The following is an 18,023-nucleotide window of genomic DNA, read 5'->3' on the forward strand; positions in this document are numbered from 1 at the left end:
CCCGAGGAAGGTGTGTCGAGAAAGGCTGAGCGATTGAGGAAGGAGTGAAGGAGCTGGAGGAAAGGAGATACTGTCTTTCCCATGTACAGCCAATGAGAATGCTCTGGCGTTGTAGTGGAGGAGGAACGCCGAATGAGGAATTGTAGATGAACTCTGTCCAGAGCGACGAGCAATGGAAAGGTTTTGAGGAGCATGTGGCGCCGCTCAAAGAATCGGTCTTGGGTGGTGACAGTGCGGAAGGGCGAGAGGCTGTGCTGTGGGGACTCAACTTCAATGTGGCGTTGTAGGTATCTGGACGCGGCAACGTAGATGGCTTCGTTGGCTCGACTGAAGGTCCATCCTGAAAGGTGTTCCTGGCGGACATTGTTCCTCAGAAACCAGCGTCCGTGGTCCTGTGGCAGAAGTAAAGGTTTTTCGCGGAGGTAAGTACAGGCGACTGACGGTGTAGAAGCTCTCTATGGTTATCGTGCGTGCTTCGCCCCGATGCTTGGAGCCTGGGGCCATTCTTGCAACATTGTGGATCTAGAAACAGAACTGAGGTTGATGAAGTTTAGACGCGAAGTGAAGCTCTAGTAAAGTTGTGAGCCAAGATTCTGTTTGATTACGGCGTCAGCCTAGCGAAACCTGATATAAAAACTTCGGTGCAGCCTAGAGCCTGCAACATTTCTCAAGTATATTAGGCTACAAGATGAGTGGCTAGAATGGAGACTCCTGTTTTGACGCCGGTGGAATGCTGGACCCTAACACCTTGTCGCACCCTGCGTATCCCCCTGGGAGCTCTACCTAAAACCAGCAATAGTATACCTGACGCTTTCTTGCCTGGCCACCTTAGCAACACCAACCCCAGCTTGAGCTCTAACTAGGCCAAAGGATAGCGTCGCTTGGGTAGGCTTCTCCGATGGACTTCTAGTGTGACCGGGCTTGTGGTTGTAATATCCGTCCGATGTGTTGCGGTAGACATGGTTGCCGTCGAAGAGAAAGACATAGCGGTCCGTATCAATGTGTGATGGGCGAGAGTTAAGACAACAACCGTTCCGTGCCGTCCTGTTTGGTGCGCTTAGTGTCAGCGGTTCCTTCTAATACATGTGGTTCAAGCGGGTGGGATACCTCTTCGAACCCATACATGCCTACCATTTGTTGGCAGACATCATGAAAGACGGTGAGTACACACGGGTTTGCACAGCCGCAATCCGGTGGACTATGACACGGTTAGCGAATATAACGACTATGTTCTTGAGCAATTCTTACTGAGACTCCGCCATGGCGGCGTCGATGTCGTCGTCGATACGAGCGCCGCCTTTCTGTCTCGACCACAATCCCATCCACTTATGCTGAAGATCCTGCTCTACGGAACCAGAAAATGTGATCTTTGGTATAGTACTCAAGTGCTTCACCGTCAATGCCATAATCAGCTCTTGAAGGATTTCGCCAGTCGCAAGCAAGTCATCATGCTCTATGTCCGATAACGGAACCAAAGAGGCTCTGTCGATCGAATCAGCCGGCACCTCCACACCGCCGTACTGTTTGGGTGTTGTAAAGTTAAGTTCCAGGTGCTTTAGCGTGTTCAGGCTGCGGAATTGCTTTGAGGAGAATTTTTTAGACACCCATGCTCTCAGTGCTCTGCCCGCCATCGCGATGCCGAAGAGCTTGAGATGTTCCTGTATGGGGAATGCAAGCTGAACATAGCGAATGGCACAAACGCTTATGGGGTTGGCGAGGCCGAAGGAGGTTGCCGTTCGAGGGTTGCAGTGGTAGAGCAGCAGAATCAAAGCGCAGTAGCGCGTGACACGTTTCCATGTCTTTTCCCAACCCTCCTGAATCGCTTCGTGGTAGACTTGCTTGTTGAGATGTAGAATTGCGTAGTTCGGCGCATCATGCGTTTCCAGACCATCCTCTGGCGACAGCTTCTGGTTCTGTTCGCGGAAGCCGTGTCCGAGTGAAATCCTGGGAGATTCGAAGGCCGGCTCCACCACGGGCCCTAGAGCTTGCACATAGATCATCGACCGGATCTCTAATGGAAGCTCCAGAAACCGAAACGTCTTCCCATTGCTAAACCACCACATGAACTGGTTCTCATACCCATGAGTGCCGACAAGCTCCTTCGCGAAACGCTTCTTCCCAATATCGAAGATCGGCGAGACGTCTAGCCATTTCTCAAATGGTGTCCACGACCCGCTAGTGTCAACAAGGAGTCTATCGGTGGTTGACATCCCTGGCTTTGCGGGTACTAGACGCAGGTAGACGTAGACATCCGCGGTTCTAGTCTCTATCCCAGAAAGTCCTGGTCGTACTTGGGTGTTGGCGAGGAAGTGTTCAAGACTGCCAGCGAGGACAGATTCGGCTGCGCGCAGTATGCGGGCCGTGACTATATCGTATTGAGGATCTTGCCGGGCAAGCAACGTACGGTAGACATCGCGATACGCTGCAGTGGAAGTCGGTGCCAAGGGTGTCTCGTGACTTATGATATGTTGACTTCGCGGCAACGACAAAGCCGCCGGTACGCCTCTGGGCGGTTGTTCTGGAAAGATGATGTTGAAGAAAGCCTCTGTGAATCGTGTAGGGATGTTAGGCTCGTAATCAATTCCTTGAGCCATTGTTGAGTCCATGATGAGTGTCGATGATCGAAGTAAGGAACGAAGCTGCTGATGAGTAAAATGAAGAGCGAATGCTAGGCGAGGGTACGGTAGAAGGCTAGACTGAGTGAAACCCAGGGATTCATCGAGTGAAAGCTGGGTGAATGTCTGCTGTTGGCCGATCCCCAAAGTCTCTTGTTTGGCTAGAGGGACAACGATGAAGGACGTACAAGGACGCCGTTTGAGTGTCATATCAGCGCCGTAGATCCATGCTGAATCCAACGCTAATATCTTGTTCGTGTACATCTGGAAACTGCGGCAACATCCGTGGCCCTTTATCTAGGGGACAGCTAAGTAGCGGAGAGACTTAGTGACGCCGGATGAAAATGCTAAGAACCAACGCCTTTTAAAGCCCATAATGTTCGTGATGCTCTCATTTCGAGCCCCAGTTGTGACTACGACCGTCTCTTTGCCGCACTGGGCGTCCAAGACTTATACTCTTCCTGCGGCGCCGCCTTCTCCCCCTTCCACGGAGGCTCACGCGTCTCTCCTTTGAATCTACCCTTGTCTACGTCCTCCCCCTCTACACTTTTCACCACTTCATCATGGCTCGCCGCCATATTCCTCACGCCCTCCCTGTGTTCAGGCTCGGTCTGCGGCGCATCGCCAGCGGGATCTCTGGGTCGGAGAGGTAGTAGTGGCTGTTGCTTGGATGGAGGGTCAAGCGCAGAAGGTTTCGATGCCCAGCGCTGGTCTGCGGCTGCCGCGAGCTCCTTCATCTGATGTTGGCGGATCTCATCAAGCTGCTGTTCGGAGATGGATGGGGGATCGTAGCGCGTGTGACGGAGCCACTGTATCCATTGAGCTGCGCAGCGTCAGTATCAACGCACCTCTCCGACGGGAACTTATGAAAGCCGTACGCGCCATCTTAACGTCTGCATAGTGGGCTCGAGGGTTGTATCTGACTATGCGGCGGACCCGGTTCGCGTTCATCGCATCCTTGAACTCCCAGAATGTATTTCCTGCCAAGTCGGAACCTGCGTACAGTCAGTTTTCAATGTTCCTCGAGCGCTGCGGCCATCCAAGTAGCTCTTTGTGAAGCCGGTTTATACAATTCGAGCAGAAACCAGCATCGACTGACCGCAAAGCCATGTCTTCCTCCACGGCAACCGCAGACTCTTCCACCTGTACCACCATTGCTTAATCGTTCCGGGACCGGATGGCATCGTTGATGTGCGTTACATATTCAGTACTGATGATGCGCTGCATTTTCGGCGGCGAGAGCTCCAGACGGGCTGCGGCGGGATGACGATGAGGTGCTGCAGCGGATCTCCGTTTCCGCTCCACCCCTTGATCCAGCGGAAGCAATCAGCACGGTCACTTCAGGGTCTATGTTTACACAGATGTTCCGATATTGGGCAACCCCCTATCACCCTTTCGTCCGGTCCTGGGAGTTTGTTCGCTTGCAAACAGTAGCTTACTTGCCTTCTTACTTACAAAGCCGATTACCTTGACGTGACGTCTCAGGGAACAGTTCTTACTCAGCTTGATCACAGTGACCAGTTAATACTAGGACGTAAGTGAGCTATACTCTTGTGACAGGCCCGCCTGTTCAACCATTGTTCTTTCTGTCAAATCTAAATCATGTCTTGGTAATTGAATGACTGACCACAGAAGTAGGCCTAACCATGTCGGCCCAAGAGCCAATTCTCGCGCCTGGGTCTGGACAAACAACGGAAATTTCCACCTCTGCCACGATCGCGACCTCTTCAAAACCTACGACGCCATCGAGCCACTTCCACTCGTGGGGCTCGTCGGCGGCGGCGAAATCCTAGCCAAGGGCATCGGAAGCGTAGATTTCGATATCCAAAAGAGCAACGGCAGTAAAGGCGTTCTTAAACTTACCAACGTCCTCTATGTCCCAGGGGCACTGGTCAACCTGATCCCGATGTCCGCTCTGTATGCTGATGGCGTGAGCGGGTTTGCGATGTCTTCGGGGAAAGCTACGGCGGAGAACGGGCGCGAGGTTGCGTGGTTTCCGCTCGATACCCTGTGGAGCCTCAAGCTTGCTGATGGTGATGACCGACTCTTTCCGTCTCCACTCCGCGAGCAGGATAGGCCGGTGTTGATGGTCTCTACGTTTGCCGAATCCCAACCTGTCAAGAAGCCGAAGATGAGCAAGTATCAGTTCGTTAAGGACGGGTGGGGTTCGAGGGCGAACTTCCAGTACTCGTATGGGCTCAAGAGTATGTAACTTCCACATCCGCTGACCAACCTGTCCTCTTCCATCAAGATTGTGCTGATTGGCATTGACTAGTGATTCCCGACGATGACGATTTCGAGGAGGGTAATGAGATTCTGGAGAAAATGATGAGGTATGAGGGAGTAGCTTGAGCAGCACATTACGCATCTACAGCGCCGCCGGGCCACTTGCTCATCAGGTCACCATGTCCACGTGACTGCTTGGGTTGTGGGTAATTGTTAAGGGTCTAGCGCATTGTCCATCACAGACCGCCATTTCGCGAGTTTATAATTGTTGATCCAGCTACACTGCACCATATAAGGCAGCCGAGAATGGATTCAGACATAGTTAGCTGCAGCGAGCTGGATGATACTCAGTTCTACAAGCAACAGGAACGCCTGCCTTTCCCTCGTATCTAACCAGTCCACCATTACCAACACGAATCCCACAAATGCTGTAAGTAGTTAACACACTAACGACCTTACCGGCACCGAGACCAAGAGCTTACCACACTCTAGCCCCACTAACTTACGTTATCTACGTTGTCTCACCCACGCCTTCATTGCCACAAGCGGTTTACCACCTACAAGTTGCACGAACTATTAGACACCGCCAATCACTTATCACAGCTCCTATCCCACCGCCATAATTGCAAGCCGACATGGATCCATGAAAGAAGGCGGATACGGCGACCGACTTAATACTCGAGAACTACATGCTTCTACTCAACCAATGGCAGGCCACTGGATGTTGCGACGATTGGGAAGACACCAAGGCAGACATTTACGTACAATCGACCAGAAGCATCTGCAGGATGTTCCGAGACCTGCAGTCGAGCTAGAACGAGAAAGACGCGGCTTACTAGACCTAGGATCAGCCCACTAGTAGGAAGCCTGAGGTCACTATTAGCGAGGAGGTAGTAGCAAATAACCTACATCGATTCAAGATTCGTGCAGCCGACAACCCCACTCATTTCAAATCATATTCAAGATATGATATCCTTTTAGAGGGTGAAGTGGTTCCGCCACCGTACGTGTGGCTTTCAGACCGCTATATAGGACATGTGCTTGGCATGGTGAAAAAAAGCTTCTTCAAGCTCATAGATCCAAGACGCCAGCGGCCTCTCAATCTCGTAACAAGTGGACTCCCCGTGCGAGATTGAACGGGGTGCGGTCCCGTCTATAGGACCCTAGGGCTCTCAATCCGCTGTTACATCGCTGTTGCGAATGGGGCAGTGAGCTTGGAGGAGACGAAGAGCACCGGGTTGAGATCAGAAACAACCCTGCACTGCTGAAGCCGCAAGGGAGTAACACCTACCTATAGACGACTTCAACGAACTACAAGGCAACGACCAAAGCAAATCAGATCACGATCGTTCTCCAACCGAGCGCCAGAGCAGCAAAGATTCAAGCCGTAAGACCTCAGAACTAAGACAACCTTGACTGATACACGAAGGAGACATTCCGTACATTAACACAACAAGACCAGGGAGTCGCCCGTAACTACTCGAAAGGACTCGTGGTTTACGGCTCAGACCTCAATAAGAACAGCAACCTAGAGCTGCTTCGCGACCATAAGCACTCAGCACACTACTCAGCCATGCTACCGCCAGAGAGCCAGTATCTCTCCATAAAATGGAAGCATGGTACAGCGCCAACGTTCCAGCCTCAACGGCGAGGCGCACCGGGATAGTGGGGTGAGAGAAGAAAGTCACCAAGAGGAACCTGTTTCTTAGAAACCCCACGAATGGCGGGGACTGAGAGTTTGTTGAGAGCCGAACAAGGAATCGATGAGGCCCAGACATGAACGCATTACCGGAATAATCTTATAAACCGTTCCAAGACTCCCGCAACACCGTTCGAGCTGACACTATGCCCTCTGCGCACTCCACCCAACCCTACACCACCTACTCGCCAGAAAGCACGCCGCGCCAATCGTCAAACAACACCCCGTAAACACCTGCGCCCCCACAAAATCCACCTTCCCATCCTCATCCCTTCTAATAAGTCTCGCCCCAACCGGCGTCCCCACAAGCATGCCGACCCCAATCCCCGTAAACACGACCCCAGTCCTGACCCCCGCCTCCCCCTCCCTCCCCACATTAAACGCATGGACCGTAACCGCGTACAAACTCTGCAGCCCCGCAGACGCGAAGCCATAGAAGCACGCCACGAGGTACAACCCTCCCGGAGTCGTGGTGCCGATCCAGAGGAAGATGATCATGGCGCTGAGGAGCGTGGATGGGATGAGTGTGTTGAGGGGGCCGATGCAGCGGTCTGAGAGGAGGGAGGGAAGGATGCGGCCGGGGATGTTGGAGGCGAGGAGGGCGAGGAGGACGGTTGTTGCTGAGGATGGGGACATATGGAGGACGAGGGTGGCGTAGGCGATTATCTGAGGGTGTGTTAGGGAGGAGGAAAAGGGGAGTAAAGGGGAGGAGAGGAGAGGAGGGGAGCGTACGTAGTAGTAACTGAAGTAGAGGCCCATGAAGGCGAAGAACATCCCAGCTACCATGAAGAAGAACGCTTTGTCTCGCAAGCCGTTCCAGTCGAAGCTCTGTCCGCCGGTACTTGGGGGCTTAGGACGCGTCCGGAAGACGATATTGGGAGGTACCATAGTTGCTAGAACGACGAATCCCATAGACCTATCAATGTCAGTGTACGAACAGCCTGCCACAGCGCCATGTGATCATACCTCATCGTCCACCCAAACCCAACCTTCCCAAGCAACCTCTGCGCCATAAGCGTATACACAATCCCTCCAACACTCGACCCAACAGCTCCAACCGCCATCGCCAACCCAATATTCCTCCTAAAATACCCCATCAAGATAAGAATCCCGGAGCAACACACCATCCCCATCGCCACCCCCGTCGCCACCCCCTGCACAATCAACAGCGACGCCCACGTCCTGCACACACTCGTCAGAAACACGCACAGCACCAGCCCTGCGCTTCCCAGGCGGAAGAACATCATCGCGCTCTTGGGGTAGGAGTCAATGACCCAGCCGATTGGCGTGGATAGCAGAGAGATGAAGGCCAGCTGCGTGGACCCGATCCAGGCGATCCGGGAGGGGCTGGTCCCACGCAGCAGCTCGGTGGAGTAGTGCTGCTCTAGGACGCCGAAGGAGTAGTTCAGGCCGAAGCAGCTGAAGATTACGAGGGCGGCGGTGTAGGCGTGGGCCCAGGCGAGGAAGCCGCCGTCGGGTGGTGCGTCGGAGGGCGCGGCGGCGGCGCGCGACTTGCGAGGGATGGTGTCTTGAGAGCCTCTCTGGCCTGTTGCAGAGGCCTGGGTAACACCTTCAGGAGATCGCGAGTTTCGCTCTGTGACTATGGCCAGTTCAAAGGGACCTTGCGGTGTCTTTGGCAGGGGTTTGCTAAGACCGAGAGTGCGTGGACTAGCCGTGTTGTCTTGCCGATTGGAAGCTTGAGGAGGGTAGAGGAGGTCGGCAGGGGTGAGGAACAGCGCGGAGACTGAGCGTCTCAGCGTAGACCTACGGCTCGGAGGCCTCGGAGGTAATTCCGTCGGGAATGGTCTTGAGCGAGGATCTACACCAAACCTGGACGCCCCTTCAGTGGTGCCACCGCTGTACGGAGCAGCTGCACCACCGCGTGGTGTAGCATTGTCGGACTCGCTCTCCTCGCGTACGGAGTAGATGCTGGGAGAAGATGGACGCTGGTATGAGCAACTTCGCGGTGGCCGCGCCTTGTCCATGACGTCTTCGGATCCGGCATTCGCATAGCTGGCAGGTTTCAGGGCAGCGAACTGGCTGGTGCCCTGAAACTGATCAGGGTTGATATCTAGGTCGCCGTGTTCTATCTCGGGTAGTCCCCTTGGCCTCGCTTTCATAAAATCCACGGAGAAGACTGACGTCTTTGAGTCATTGTTCGCCAGGTAGATTCCGAGCCCAACGGCTTTCGACCGCTCGTTGGAAGGCATCTCTAGGTCGTAGCCAGGTATACTGACTTTAATTTTGGAGGCTCGCGCGATGAGAGACGATGTATGGAAGCTGATCGAGAAAACGCAGTTTACCAGGATAAGGGAATAATCACAAACAGCAGTGCACGAAAGACTTGAAAGGCGCAATACACCCACATAACGTCTGGCAGATGACCTCCGCGTCATGCCAGCACATACTACCGTCTACAACGTGATCACGGCTTCCGTCGGCCCCTCTCCGTTAGCATGAGATCAAGACGAGTTGCCTCGTTCATGTAGAGCCGGTTTTAGTGCCCAGGTAGACGAGAAAAGTTTCAATGACTTTTGTTGAGCAGCAACACAAGGTAGCATACACTTGTGGGCAAGGGGAATAGCTCAGGATCTATGGACTGGAAATAACTCAAGATTGAGGTAGAAGATATGACCATGACTTGAAAAAACGACAGCCGAGTATGATAGTCCGAGAAGTACCCAGAAACGCCCCAGCATCTCGTTCCAGTGGAAATAACCGACCTATATAGAAACAAACTCTTAGAAGATGCCATTGACGATATTGCTCCCAATAGTCGCCCCAGCCCCAAAAATCGCCGCATTCCCCAACTTCTTCCCAAACTTCTTTCCCATCTCCTGTCCCTTGCTCGGCTGCCCATCTCCCTGACTGACTTCAAGCGGCGCATTCCCATACCCAGATGCCGTAGTCGTAGACGCCACCATTGGCAGTTTCTCTTCTGTGACCTTGACATAGCTCCTCGGAAAGATGCCTTCCTGAGCCGTCCGCTCATTCCGGCCTTTCCACCATTCCGAATTCATGTACTCCGTCACCACCACGCGGTCGTTAGGGAGGAGCGCGAGATCCCCGGCGTCTGTGGGGTTATACTGGTAGAGGGCGGAAGCGTAGGCAAGGGCGGTGGGCGCGGGTGGGGCGCTGGGGTAGGCTGGTGGAGGGACGGCGGGAGTGACGGAGTAGTAGCCTGTGCTTGGGGCGCGCTCTTTCTCGTGTTCGTAGGGGTTGGTATGGTTGAGTTGGAGGGTGTTCATTGCTGTCGTGGGGACTTCTTGAGCCGTTGGTGAGGCGGCATTAAGAGGGGCCTGGGAGGGGAGCTGAGAGAGGATCGTGTTCAGCTGCTGCGGTGTGATGAGGGCATTATCGACGAGGAATTCGAGTTCCTGTTGCTTGATGTTAGTCGTCTTGAGGTCTCATGCTGGAGTCAATGCGGAGTACAGTCTTGATGGTTCGTAACGACCTGTTGGTCATTGCGACCTGGAATTCTTCGATGCCCATGTTGTCAGGTGGCTTTCCAAGAAAGATGAGCGATTCTGGACGTGTAGTGTGTTTGTAGAAGTCTGATGGAATCCAACGAGTGACGGTAAGGGGAAGGTGTCTTGAGTTCAGTGGAAGTGATAAAGATAGCTCACAGGCCCATGATCAAGTGCTGGTCCAAGTCCGAAATGAGGCTGTGCAGGTTCGTGTCACACGTGTCTACGCGTCCAGGACCGCGGCATCACCTTCAAGGTAGCGATGGGTGTCACCACGGCACGTTCTCTCGTCACGGCAACAGTGCAATCCGTAAACTGTAACGTTCAAACGGCAGATTGTTTACTTCATCCACTAAAACCTCGCTGGATTCCCTACAATAGACGCCCATGCTGTACATGCTAGCCATTATCTCAGACTCTCGAGCCTGTGCAGAGGTCAGGGCGTGCGGTAGTATGTGTACGAGGCATCGAATCGTCTCGAATGGCTACCGCGCGTGAACCTTCACCTCATGGCACTGGCCCCGCCAGCCCGGGCATTGCCCTGAGCAAGTAACGGTCTAGCTACTCAGGCCTTGCCAAGTCTCATCAGAGTATGCGCTGTCGGTCTCGGAAGTCTCTGGGCGTTCATCAGTATCCATATCACCTGTAGCCTCCTCATCTGTACCCTCGCTCCCAGCCATCGCGGTCTCCTCGCTGCCCGTCTCAACAGGCTCCGATTCCTCATCGACGTCCGCATCCCACCCGTCCGAACTCTCCGACATATCTTCGCTCTCGGACGACGATTCCTCGCTGTGAAAATGAAGGGACGCGTCCGTGGTACTAGCCGCAGTACCCAAAATCGGTACTTTCTTGATCTTCAGCTTGACCCGGCCCTGAGAGCCGTGGCCCACGAAATCCAGGTACCAATGCAGCGGCAGTGATCCGTTCTCCTGCCCGTTCAACGCGGTCTCAGCATCGTTGCTGACCCACTGCCAGCCTCGCTCCAACTGGATTTCGGCATCGATCCTAAAGGTGCCCCAGCCGACGCGGCGAACTTCGTAAGGCGGGTGTTCAAATCCTAGAACAGGAGACCGAAAAGTCGGATGCAGGTGGATGATCACGTGGTCAATGATATCAGTGCGCGACGGTCTGACAAAGAATTTCCACTCATGCGAGTTGGTAGACATGCTGTTTGCCGGCTTTGTGAGACGATGCAAATTGCCGATATAGACAGTGAGAGTCTTTACCGAATATATAGCGGCTGCTGTTGTTTCTTCTTCAGCTTGGCGTTCCGCGTACTGCCCTGGATAGCGGGCTTTGAGAGTCTCCTCGAGAGTTGCATTAAATGACGCAACTGTCAATGTTCTGCACATGGGGCATTTTGCTGATATTTCCTCGTCAGGACCATCATCGTCGGTCGGCATTTCACCCAGTGGACGGAGTCTGATCTGGTTTGGGAAGGAGAAAGAGACGTCCGCCCAATATGCCAAGCATGACTCGCAGAGCGTGTGACTGCAGCGGCGGGTTGTTACCGGGCGATATAGCAGTAGATGGCATATTGGACAGAGGTCGTCGGGCTCGATGCACTCTTCCTCGTGATCTTTTACGCTGCGATCTATATCTTGTCGGCTTGGATCTTGAATCTCAGGAGCGGAGGGCTTTTCGCGGTCGACGTTAGGTTTTGCTGCCATCTTGAAGCGATGGCGGCCGTATATGTATCGATAATAGCTGTAGACTTAGCGATGCGGCTTGTATGTTTGGTTGACCGGGTCTAAGAAAGGCGCCCGATGTTCGAGTATGGACTCTGGCCCTTGGCCACCGAAGGCGGTCTCGTCGAACAAATCACATAGTTGCCTGTTTTGATCAATGTCAGTTCCTACGAGGCAGGCACGCGGCTGTCGTGACTTCTGCCGAAGTCAGACGTCACTCCAATGTCATATCTTATCGCATCTTGATCACCGCTTGTATTCCACCGGACTCACGTCGGGTTTCAATGGACTACCTCCTACCTACCTGGCTTGATAGCTTCTAGTGACTCTTATAAAGATGTCAAGATACCAGACAACAATTACTTCTTAAGCTCAAGGCTAAGCTTCGGCTTGTAGCTGATTGCTAGATCACGCGGTTACGCTCCTTGGTGCCAATACAATACTGCTCGAATGGACGTGTTAAGAGACGCACATGGTACATGCGTGAAATCTTTGGATATATTTGCATAGGTAGATCAATCCCGCAATCTCTACTGCGAAAACTTCTTCATCATCTCCGCCATGTGTTCGATGGCCTGGTGAAAAGCCTTCTGCCTGTTCAGCTCAAAGCCCTCAAATGCCGTCTTGCTCATCCCAATAGGTATCTGATCCTCCCCCTTGTCCAGCCCCGCCCACGTCTCCTCCACAAACTGCTCCAAGGGCATGCCTATCTTCGCACCGTTCTTGATATCCGGCTGATGCTTCGCATCGTGCAGCTCAGTCTGCACCGCCGGCGGGAATATCTCTATTACCTGCACATCTCCCGGCCCGGTTTTCATCTGCTCTCGCAGGACGAGAACGAAGTGGTGCAACGCCGCTTTCGAGGCGCAGTAGTTTGCGCAGCGGAGCATTGGGACGAGAGCGAGACCGGAGGTGGTGTAGATGAGCGACGTCTCCTTCTGCTGCTTCTGCAAATGTGGTAGGAAGGCCACAGTTAAGTGGATGAAGGATATGTAGTTCGTGTTGAACTCCTCGCTGATGGTGTCTAGGTTGATGGTTTCCGGCTTGGAGAAGTCGAAGCCGCGCTGGATACCGGAGTTCAGGAGGACGCAATCGAGGTCTGGATGCTTTTGGATGATGTCTGTGGCAAACTGCGGGATCTGATCGAGCTTCGTGATGTCGAATACTGCTGCTTCGGCCTTGTCTGAGCCGTGTTTGGAAACGAAAGCATCGAGTTTCTCTTTGCGTCGCCCGACTATAACGACATTGTGGCCATTATCGACGAGCTTTGCTGCTAGGGCTTCTCCAATGCCTGAGGTGGCTCCTACAACGAGCACTTTCTTGTACGGAAAAGGCATTGTATTGAATGGGACTGCAAAACTTGAGATTGAATAGAAGAATATGTGGATGAAACACAAGAGAAACTTCACGGCCATGAAACCCTTATGATATCTCTGGAGTTAACGGAATTAACTGAACTCTTCGGCATTTCGGCATCATATTCTGGTCGTCGATGACGATGGTTTTCACGGGTGGGCGCATGAGTACCACCAATCGTTAACCCACTGTAAGGACCTTGTTCCACTTCTGAAGACGTCGCAGGCAAACAGCAGAGCTTATCCATATAATGCATCAATACTACTATACTAAGACGGTCCGCAATGCCTTTCAATATTGAAGATGAGCCGCATCTTGGCATGGTGTTGATATCCAGGCGGGTAAAGTAACTGCCGCGGAAACCATCCGCATGCGATTACACACCCCAAAAAGCCGACATCGCCCGCCGCGCTTCTACTCCAGCACACATAACAGCGATGGCGGTTCTCCTCACAATGAGCGGCACACTATGCGATAACAGCTCGTGCACTTCAAGAAGAAGCAACCGATGGCCATGGAGCCAGAAATGGGTGCTTTGGCCTTGAAAGATGCTAATGGCAGGAAAGAAGAGGGTACTATCTGCAAGACTTCACAAGACGCCTTCGAAGTACAGAGAAGAGATGAAGAGGCCGTTCAAGGCTTGGATACATCCAGTCCACCCGGCCCTTCAAGGGCGCGACTGATAGCGCTGGTATTAACGTGTACCGGCGCGGCGTTCATGAACGTACGTATACCGTGAGATGTATCCAGGACGCCATGCTCACACTACCATACAGACACTCGGCGTCCAAGCGGCCGTTATTGTCCTCCCTACGATTGGCACTGCCCTCGACATACCAGACAGCCGACAGCAGTGGATAGTGTCTGCCTACTCGCTTACCTTCGGTTGCTTCCTCCTATTGTGGGGCCGGTTGGCGGACGTATACGGCAAACGCCTGATATTCATATGGGGTTCGGCCTGGGTCACGGCGACTACTATTGCGCTCCCATTCATACCGAATGAGATAGGGTTCGACATCTTCAGAGGGCTTCAAGGCTTGGGCGCAGCGGCCAATGTTCCCACAGCCATTGGGATCTTGGGAACAACATTTCCTCCTGGGCAAGCAAAAAACTATGCCTTCGCATGCTACGGTGCGGGGGCTCCCCTAGGATCTATCTTTGGCAACCTGCTTGGAGGTGTTGTTGCCCAGTGGGTTAACTGGCAGTGGATATTCTGGATTCTGGGAATTCTTGCTGGCATCATCACGATTGCAGGCTATGTTATCATTCCGCTGCCTCCTGTTAGTAGCACTGTTGGGACGAAAGCCTCCATCGACTGGATTGGCGGCACGCTCATCACTCTCGGTCTACTTGCACTCCTGTTCGCATTAACTGAGGGCAACGTTGTGGGCTGGAGCACACCCTGGATCTCTGTATTGATCGTGCTTTCAATCGCCTTGGTGGCTGTCTTCGTGGCCTGGCAGTGGTACTTAGAGACGAAGACTACTCGAAGACCGCTCATGAAGGTATCGATTTGGAAGAACGTGCGCTTTTCAGCTGCTATGCTCATCATGGCCTTGTTCTTCGCTGCGTTCAACAACTATTTGATCTTTGCAACTTATTTGTAAGTCTATCAGCGGCATTATCCTGCAGAAAGAATGCTTACGGATACACAGCTACCAACAATACCTGGGCCTAAGCGTCATACAGACCACACTCCGATTTATCCCAACCGGTGTCATGGGCATCATGGTCGCTTTCATTACTGCACAACTCCTCTCCCGCGTCCGCGGCAGCTTCATCCTCATGTTCGGCACCCTCAGCGTCGGCATCGCCTGTCTGCTTTTCGCTGTTCCAATTCATCCCAACACCACCTACTGGGCGTATGGCTTTCCTGCCATGTGTCTTGCTGTATTCGGCGCGGACACCGTGTACCCGTCATTGACTCTCTTCACGGCGCACTCGCTTCCCCAAGAAGATCAGGCGCTGGGCGGTGCGTTGATCAACGCTGTCGGTCAGGTCGGCCGCGCGATCGGTCTTGCGATCTCGACGGCAGCGGAGCTGGCTGTTGTTGCGCAGCGGAAAGGCGAGAGTATTGAGGTTGTGGGTAACTCTCACATCGCCCCTCGAGATGTCGCTCTGCTGGACGGCTTGAGGGTTGCTGAGTGGGTCAACTTTGGATTGGCTATTGCCGCATTCGCGATTGTCTTGTATGCGTTTAGAGGTTCAGAAAAACTGGGCCAGAAGGGGTAACGGATCGATCTCCCGATGACTTAGCAGAGTCTTTGAGCGGATCGTGGTGTTATTTCTCATAGTTGCATAGCTAAGCAGTAGGGTACCACCTACCGAAGGTAGATAGCGTCCAAGGGTCCCGTCGGGCTCCAAGACTGTCAGCCCATGCTTAATCAGGTCCGGAGGATCACCCGGCTGTCCCTGCACTAAGTGGAGCATTGCCAAAATCTCCCGTCGACTTTTGTTCTGCTGGGAACATCCTCACTCGTGAAATCAGTGATACAGGCTTGGGGCCGGAGAGTACCCGACCTTCCTCAATTGTGATTTTTCTTCACAGCATATCAGGGTTTTTCCAGACTTGGCGTCTTAGCAAATGCCCTTTCGTCGTCAACCTGCGACGCTCGCCTGTTCGTTGACTAACTGTCAAGACAAAAGTGCACTAGAGGCAAGTCGTCACGGGATCAGCACATGAGAGTGATCCGTGAGCCGAGGAGCAATTGACCAGAGGCCTCTCGGAGCACTCCCGACGGGAGACTCGGGTAGAGGATGGCGAGGTCTCTCGGTACGGCCCTGTGGTGTTCAGACGTCTTCCACATCCCTGCTGAGAAGCATCCGTGGACCCTTTTTTACTCTGCTGCTAACCACCTTACTACTTGGTACTAGTGCTCTTCTTGAGTGTCAGCCCTGCCCTGTGCAGTTCCCCTGCATGCCACGAGACATCCTCGCCGCCGTTGAGTTCCCGAATCATGTCGACCCTGCCTCGGCCATGCCTCATCCATGCTCATGGGATGCTCAGGTACAGTAACCTTATGGACTCGTTTGGGTTTGTCGTCGTCGGGTCATAGACCCTGACCACCGAGACTACCGCGGTTCGTCCGCTGCAAATGCCTGACATCGACCTTTGATTCGCTGGTAGCGACCGTTTAATGTGCCTGACTGAACAGTGCGGCCCCGCGGAGCTTGACTATATCCATCGTTTGACAGTGATCCTCTGCAAGGGCTCGCCCGGCCTTTGTGCCATTTATGGTTAATGGAGTGACATGCCCGGGCACGCTTGGTTCGTTCTAGACGTAGGGAGCTCGTGGCCCCCAGGTTGTATCAAGAACTACGTTCATTTAGCTGTTTGATCTTCTGAGTAAAAACCCCTTCTCGCCTTTCCAAACTCTTCTCCGTTGGATCTTCTCCTCTTTGATGTTTCTGGTTCTCTTCCTGCGATATACCCTTCTGTCACAGCGTTGTCTCTTTCTGATTTGATCTCGAACTCGCTCCTAGTACATATACCCATTTTACGCACTCCCCACACAGCCATGGAAGACCGAAGTGGACAAATCTGGGCTGTAGCGATCATATTCCTCATCATCACATGGCTCACACTCAGCCTAAGGGTATGGGTACGAGCGGGAATGCTCCGGTGCTGGGGCTTGGATGACTGGAGTATGCTTGTCACACAAGTATGCCACCTCTGCGACTCTTCACGCACTCATCATGGGACGCCGAAACTGACTGTGGAAGATTCTATACACCATGTATCTAGCAAGCCAGATAACCGGTTTAACATACGGGACTGGACGTCACCATCGAGACCTTGAACCCGAGAACGTTAGAAAGGCTCTACGGGTACGGCGCCCAACATTATAATCTTAATGCCATCCTCTGTTCTGACCCGCCTTCAGTGCTGGTGGTTTTGCGAAATCTTCTACGTCCTCGCCAGTACCTGGCTCAAACAAGCCGTCGGTGTCTTCCTCCTCCGCGTTGCCGCAAAAAAGACCCATATTTTCATCTTGCGCGGCATGATGATCGCCAGCGCTTTCTTCGGCACCCTCTACTTCCTCGTGGTCCTGCTTCAGTGCCGGCCTATCTCGACCTTCTGGAACGAGAGCCCCGGCGCCGACAAGTGCATTCCCGCAAGAATCATCATCGGCTTAACTTATACGGCAGGGTGCCTCAATGCAATCGCGGACTGGACCTTCGGGATCCTACCTATTTTTATCGTCCGCGATCTCCGCATGTCCAAGAAGGCGAAAATCCTTGTCGCTGGCCTTCTAGCATTTGCCGCGATGTAAGCCTTTGCATCTGGAGTCCCGTGCAAAAGAATACCACTGACTTCTCCATCAGTGGCAGCACAGCAACCGTCGTACGCATCCCTTTCACAAGCACTCTGGGCGAGACAGAAGACTTCCTCTGTAAGCACGCTCCTCCCTCACCCATTACTCCCACCAACCACGTCTAACGCAACTACACAGGGACAACAACAGAAATGGCCATCTGGTCCACCGTCGAGCCCGGCATCGGCATCAGCGCCGGCTGCATCGCAACTCTCCGCCCGCTCTTCCAAATCATCTTCCACCGCGTCGGTCTCAGCAACTCCTCCCGACCCGGCTCCAGCATGCGTCTCGGCTCTCGCCGCCCCGATCTTGGCTATCGCGGCCACCGCAGCCGCGACGTCGAGAATCCGCCGCGCTCGAACGGCATGGTCGGCACGGTGACGACGATCACGAGCCAGAAGGGCGGGGCGCCGCAGGTTGGTGGGGGCAGCTGGGAAGAGCGGATGGGGAGGGAAGGCAGCGAGGACGAGATTGTGGGGAAGACTGGGGCTGGCGGGATTGGAAAGAGCGTGTTCGTTATGTATGAGGAGGAGAGGCGGAATAGTACGAGGGATGGGGCGATGGAGGGGGCGAGTGAGGCATGGGATCCTATTAAACAACCTAAAGTTTGAACGAGGCTTGCGAATTGATACCCAGCCGTCTTCTCTTGCTTGCTC

The 18,023-nt window shown here is 53.5% G+C and overlaps 9 protein-coding genes across 9 annotated transcripts; 3 read left to right on the forward strand and 6 right to left on the reverse strand.

The window, feature by feature from the left end:
• Positions 1-1,244: 1,244 nt before the first annotated feature.
• W97_06918 (uncharacterized protein) lies at positions 1,245-2,594 on the reverse strand (the record flags this gene model as incomplete). The annotated part of the gene is made up of 1 exon (XM_007784677.1): positions 1,245-2,594. The coding sequence occupies one exon, from the start codon at positions 2,592-2,594 to the stop codon at positions 1,245-1,247; it is 1,350 nt and encodes a 449-aa protein (XP_007782867.1).
• A 434-nt stretch (positions 2,595-3,028) lies between these two features.
• On the reverse strand, positions 3,029-3,799 carry W97_06919 (uncharacterized protein; the record flags this gene model as incomplete). The annotated part of the gene is made up of 3 exons (XM_007784678.1): positions 3,029-3,438; positions 3,494-3,610; positions 3,715-3,799. 3 exons carry the CDS (start codon positions 3,797-3,799, stop codon positions 3,029-3,031), a joined length of 612 nt encoding a protein of 203 aa, XP_007782868.1.
• Positions 3,800-4,233: 434 nt separating this feature from the next.
• On the forward strand, positions 4,234-4,967 carry W97_06920 (uncharacterized protein; the record flags this gene model as incomplete). Its single annotated transcript, XM_007784679.1, has 2 exons — positions 4,234-4,819; positions 4,891-4,967. 2 exons carry the CDS (start codon positions 4,234-4,236, stop codon positions 4,965-4,967), a joined length of 663 nt encoding a protein of 220 aa, XP_007782869.1.
• Positions 4,968-6,684: 1,717 nt separating this feature from the next.
• On the reverse strand, positions 6,685-8,750 carry W97_06921 (uncharacterized protein; the record flags this gene model as incomplete). Its single annotated transcript, XM_007784680.1, has 3 exons — positions 6,685-7,206; positions 7,273-7,456; positions 7,507-8,750. The coding sequence occupies 3 exons, from the start codon at positions 8,748-8,750 to the stop codon at positions 6,685-6,687; spliced, it is 1,950 nt and encodes a 649-aa protein (XP_007782870.1).
• Positions 8,751-9,281: 531 nt separating this feature from the next.
• W97_06922 (uncharacterized protein) lies at positions 9,282-10,032 on the reverse strand (the record flags this gene model as incomplete). Its single annotated transcript, XM_007784681.1, has 2 exons — positions 9,282-9,917; positions 9,973-10,032. 2 exons carry the CDS (start codon positions 10,030-10,032, stop codon positions 9,282-9,284), a joined length of 696 nt encoding a protein of 231 aa, XP_007782871.1.
• A 532-nt stretch (positions 10,033-10,564) lies between these two features.
• W97_06923 (uncharacterized protein) lies at positions 10,565-11,677 on the reverse strand (the record flags this gene model as incomplete). The annotated part of the gene is made up of 1 exon (XM_007784682.1): positions 10,565-11,677. One exon carries the CDS (start codon positions 11,675-11,677, stop codon positions 10,565-10,567), a length of 1,113 nt encoding a protein of 370 aa, XP_007782872.1.
• Positions 11,678-12,225: 548 nt separating this feature from the next.
• On the reverse strand, positions 12,226-13,032 carry W97_06924 (uncharacterized protein; the record flags this gene model as incomplete). Its single annotated transcript, XM_007784683.1, has 1 exon — positions 12,226-13,032. The coding sequence occupies one exon, from the start codon at positions 13,030-13,032 to the stop codon at positions 12,226-12,228; it is 807 nt and encodes a 268-aa protein (XP_007782873.1).
• A 533-nt stretch (positions 13,033-13,565) lies between these two features.
• On the forward strand, positions 13,566-15,283 carry W97_06925 (uncharacterized protein; the record flags this gene model as incomplete). The annotated part of the gene is made up of 3 exons (XM_007784684.1): positions 13,566-13,775; positions 13,828-14,654; positions 14,707-15,283. 3 exons carry the CDS (start codon positions 13,566-13,568, stop codon positions 15,281-15,283), a joined length of 1,614 nt encoding a protein of 537 aa, XP_007782874.1.
• Positions 15,284-16,569: 1,286 nt separating this feature from the next.
• On the forward strand, positions 16,570-17,978 carry W97_06926 (uncharacterized protein; the record flags this gene model as incomplete). Its single annotated transcript, XM_007784685.1, has 5 exons — positions 16,570-16,713; positions 16,775-16,879; positions 16,936-17,321; positions 17,378-17,445; positions 17,506-17,978. 5 exons carry the CDS (start codon positions 16,570-16,572, stop codon positions 17,976-17,978), a joined length of 1,176 nt encoding a protein of 391 aa, XP_007782875.1.
• Positions 17,979-18,023: the final 45 nt, after the last annotated feature.

This window comes from Coniosporium apollinis (genome assembly GCF_000281105.1).
Source record: "Coniosporium apollinis CBS 100218 chromosome Unknown supercont1.35, whole genome shotgun sequence".
In the NCBI taxonomy this organism is placed as follows: Eukaryota; Fungi; Ascomycota; class Dothideomycetes; genus Coniosporium; species Coniosporium apollinis.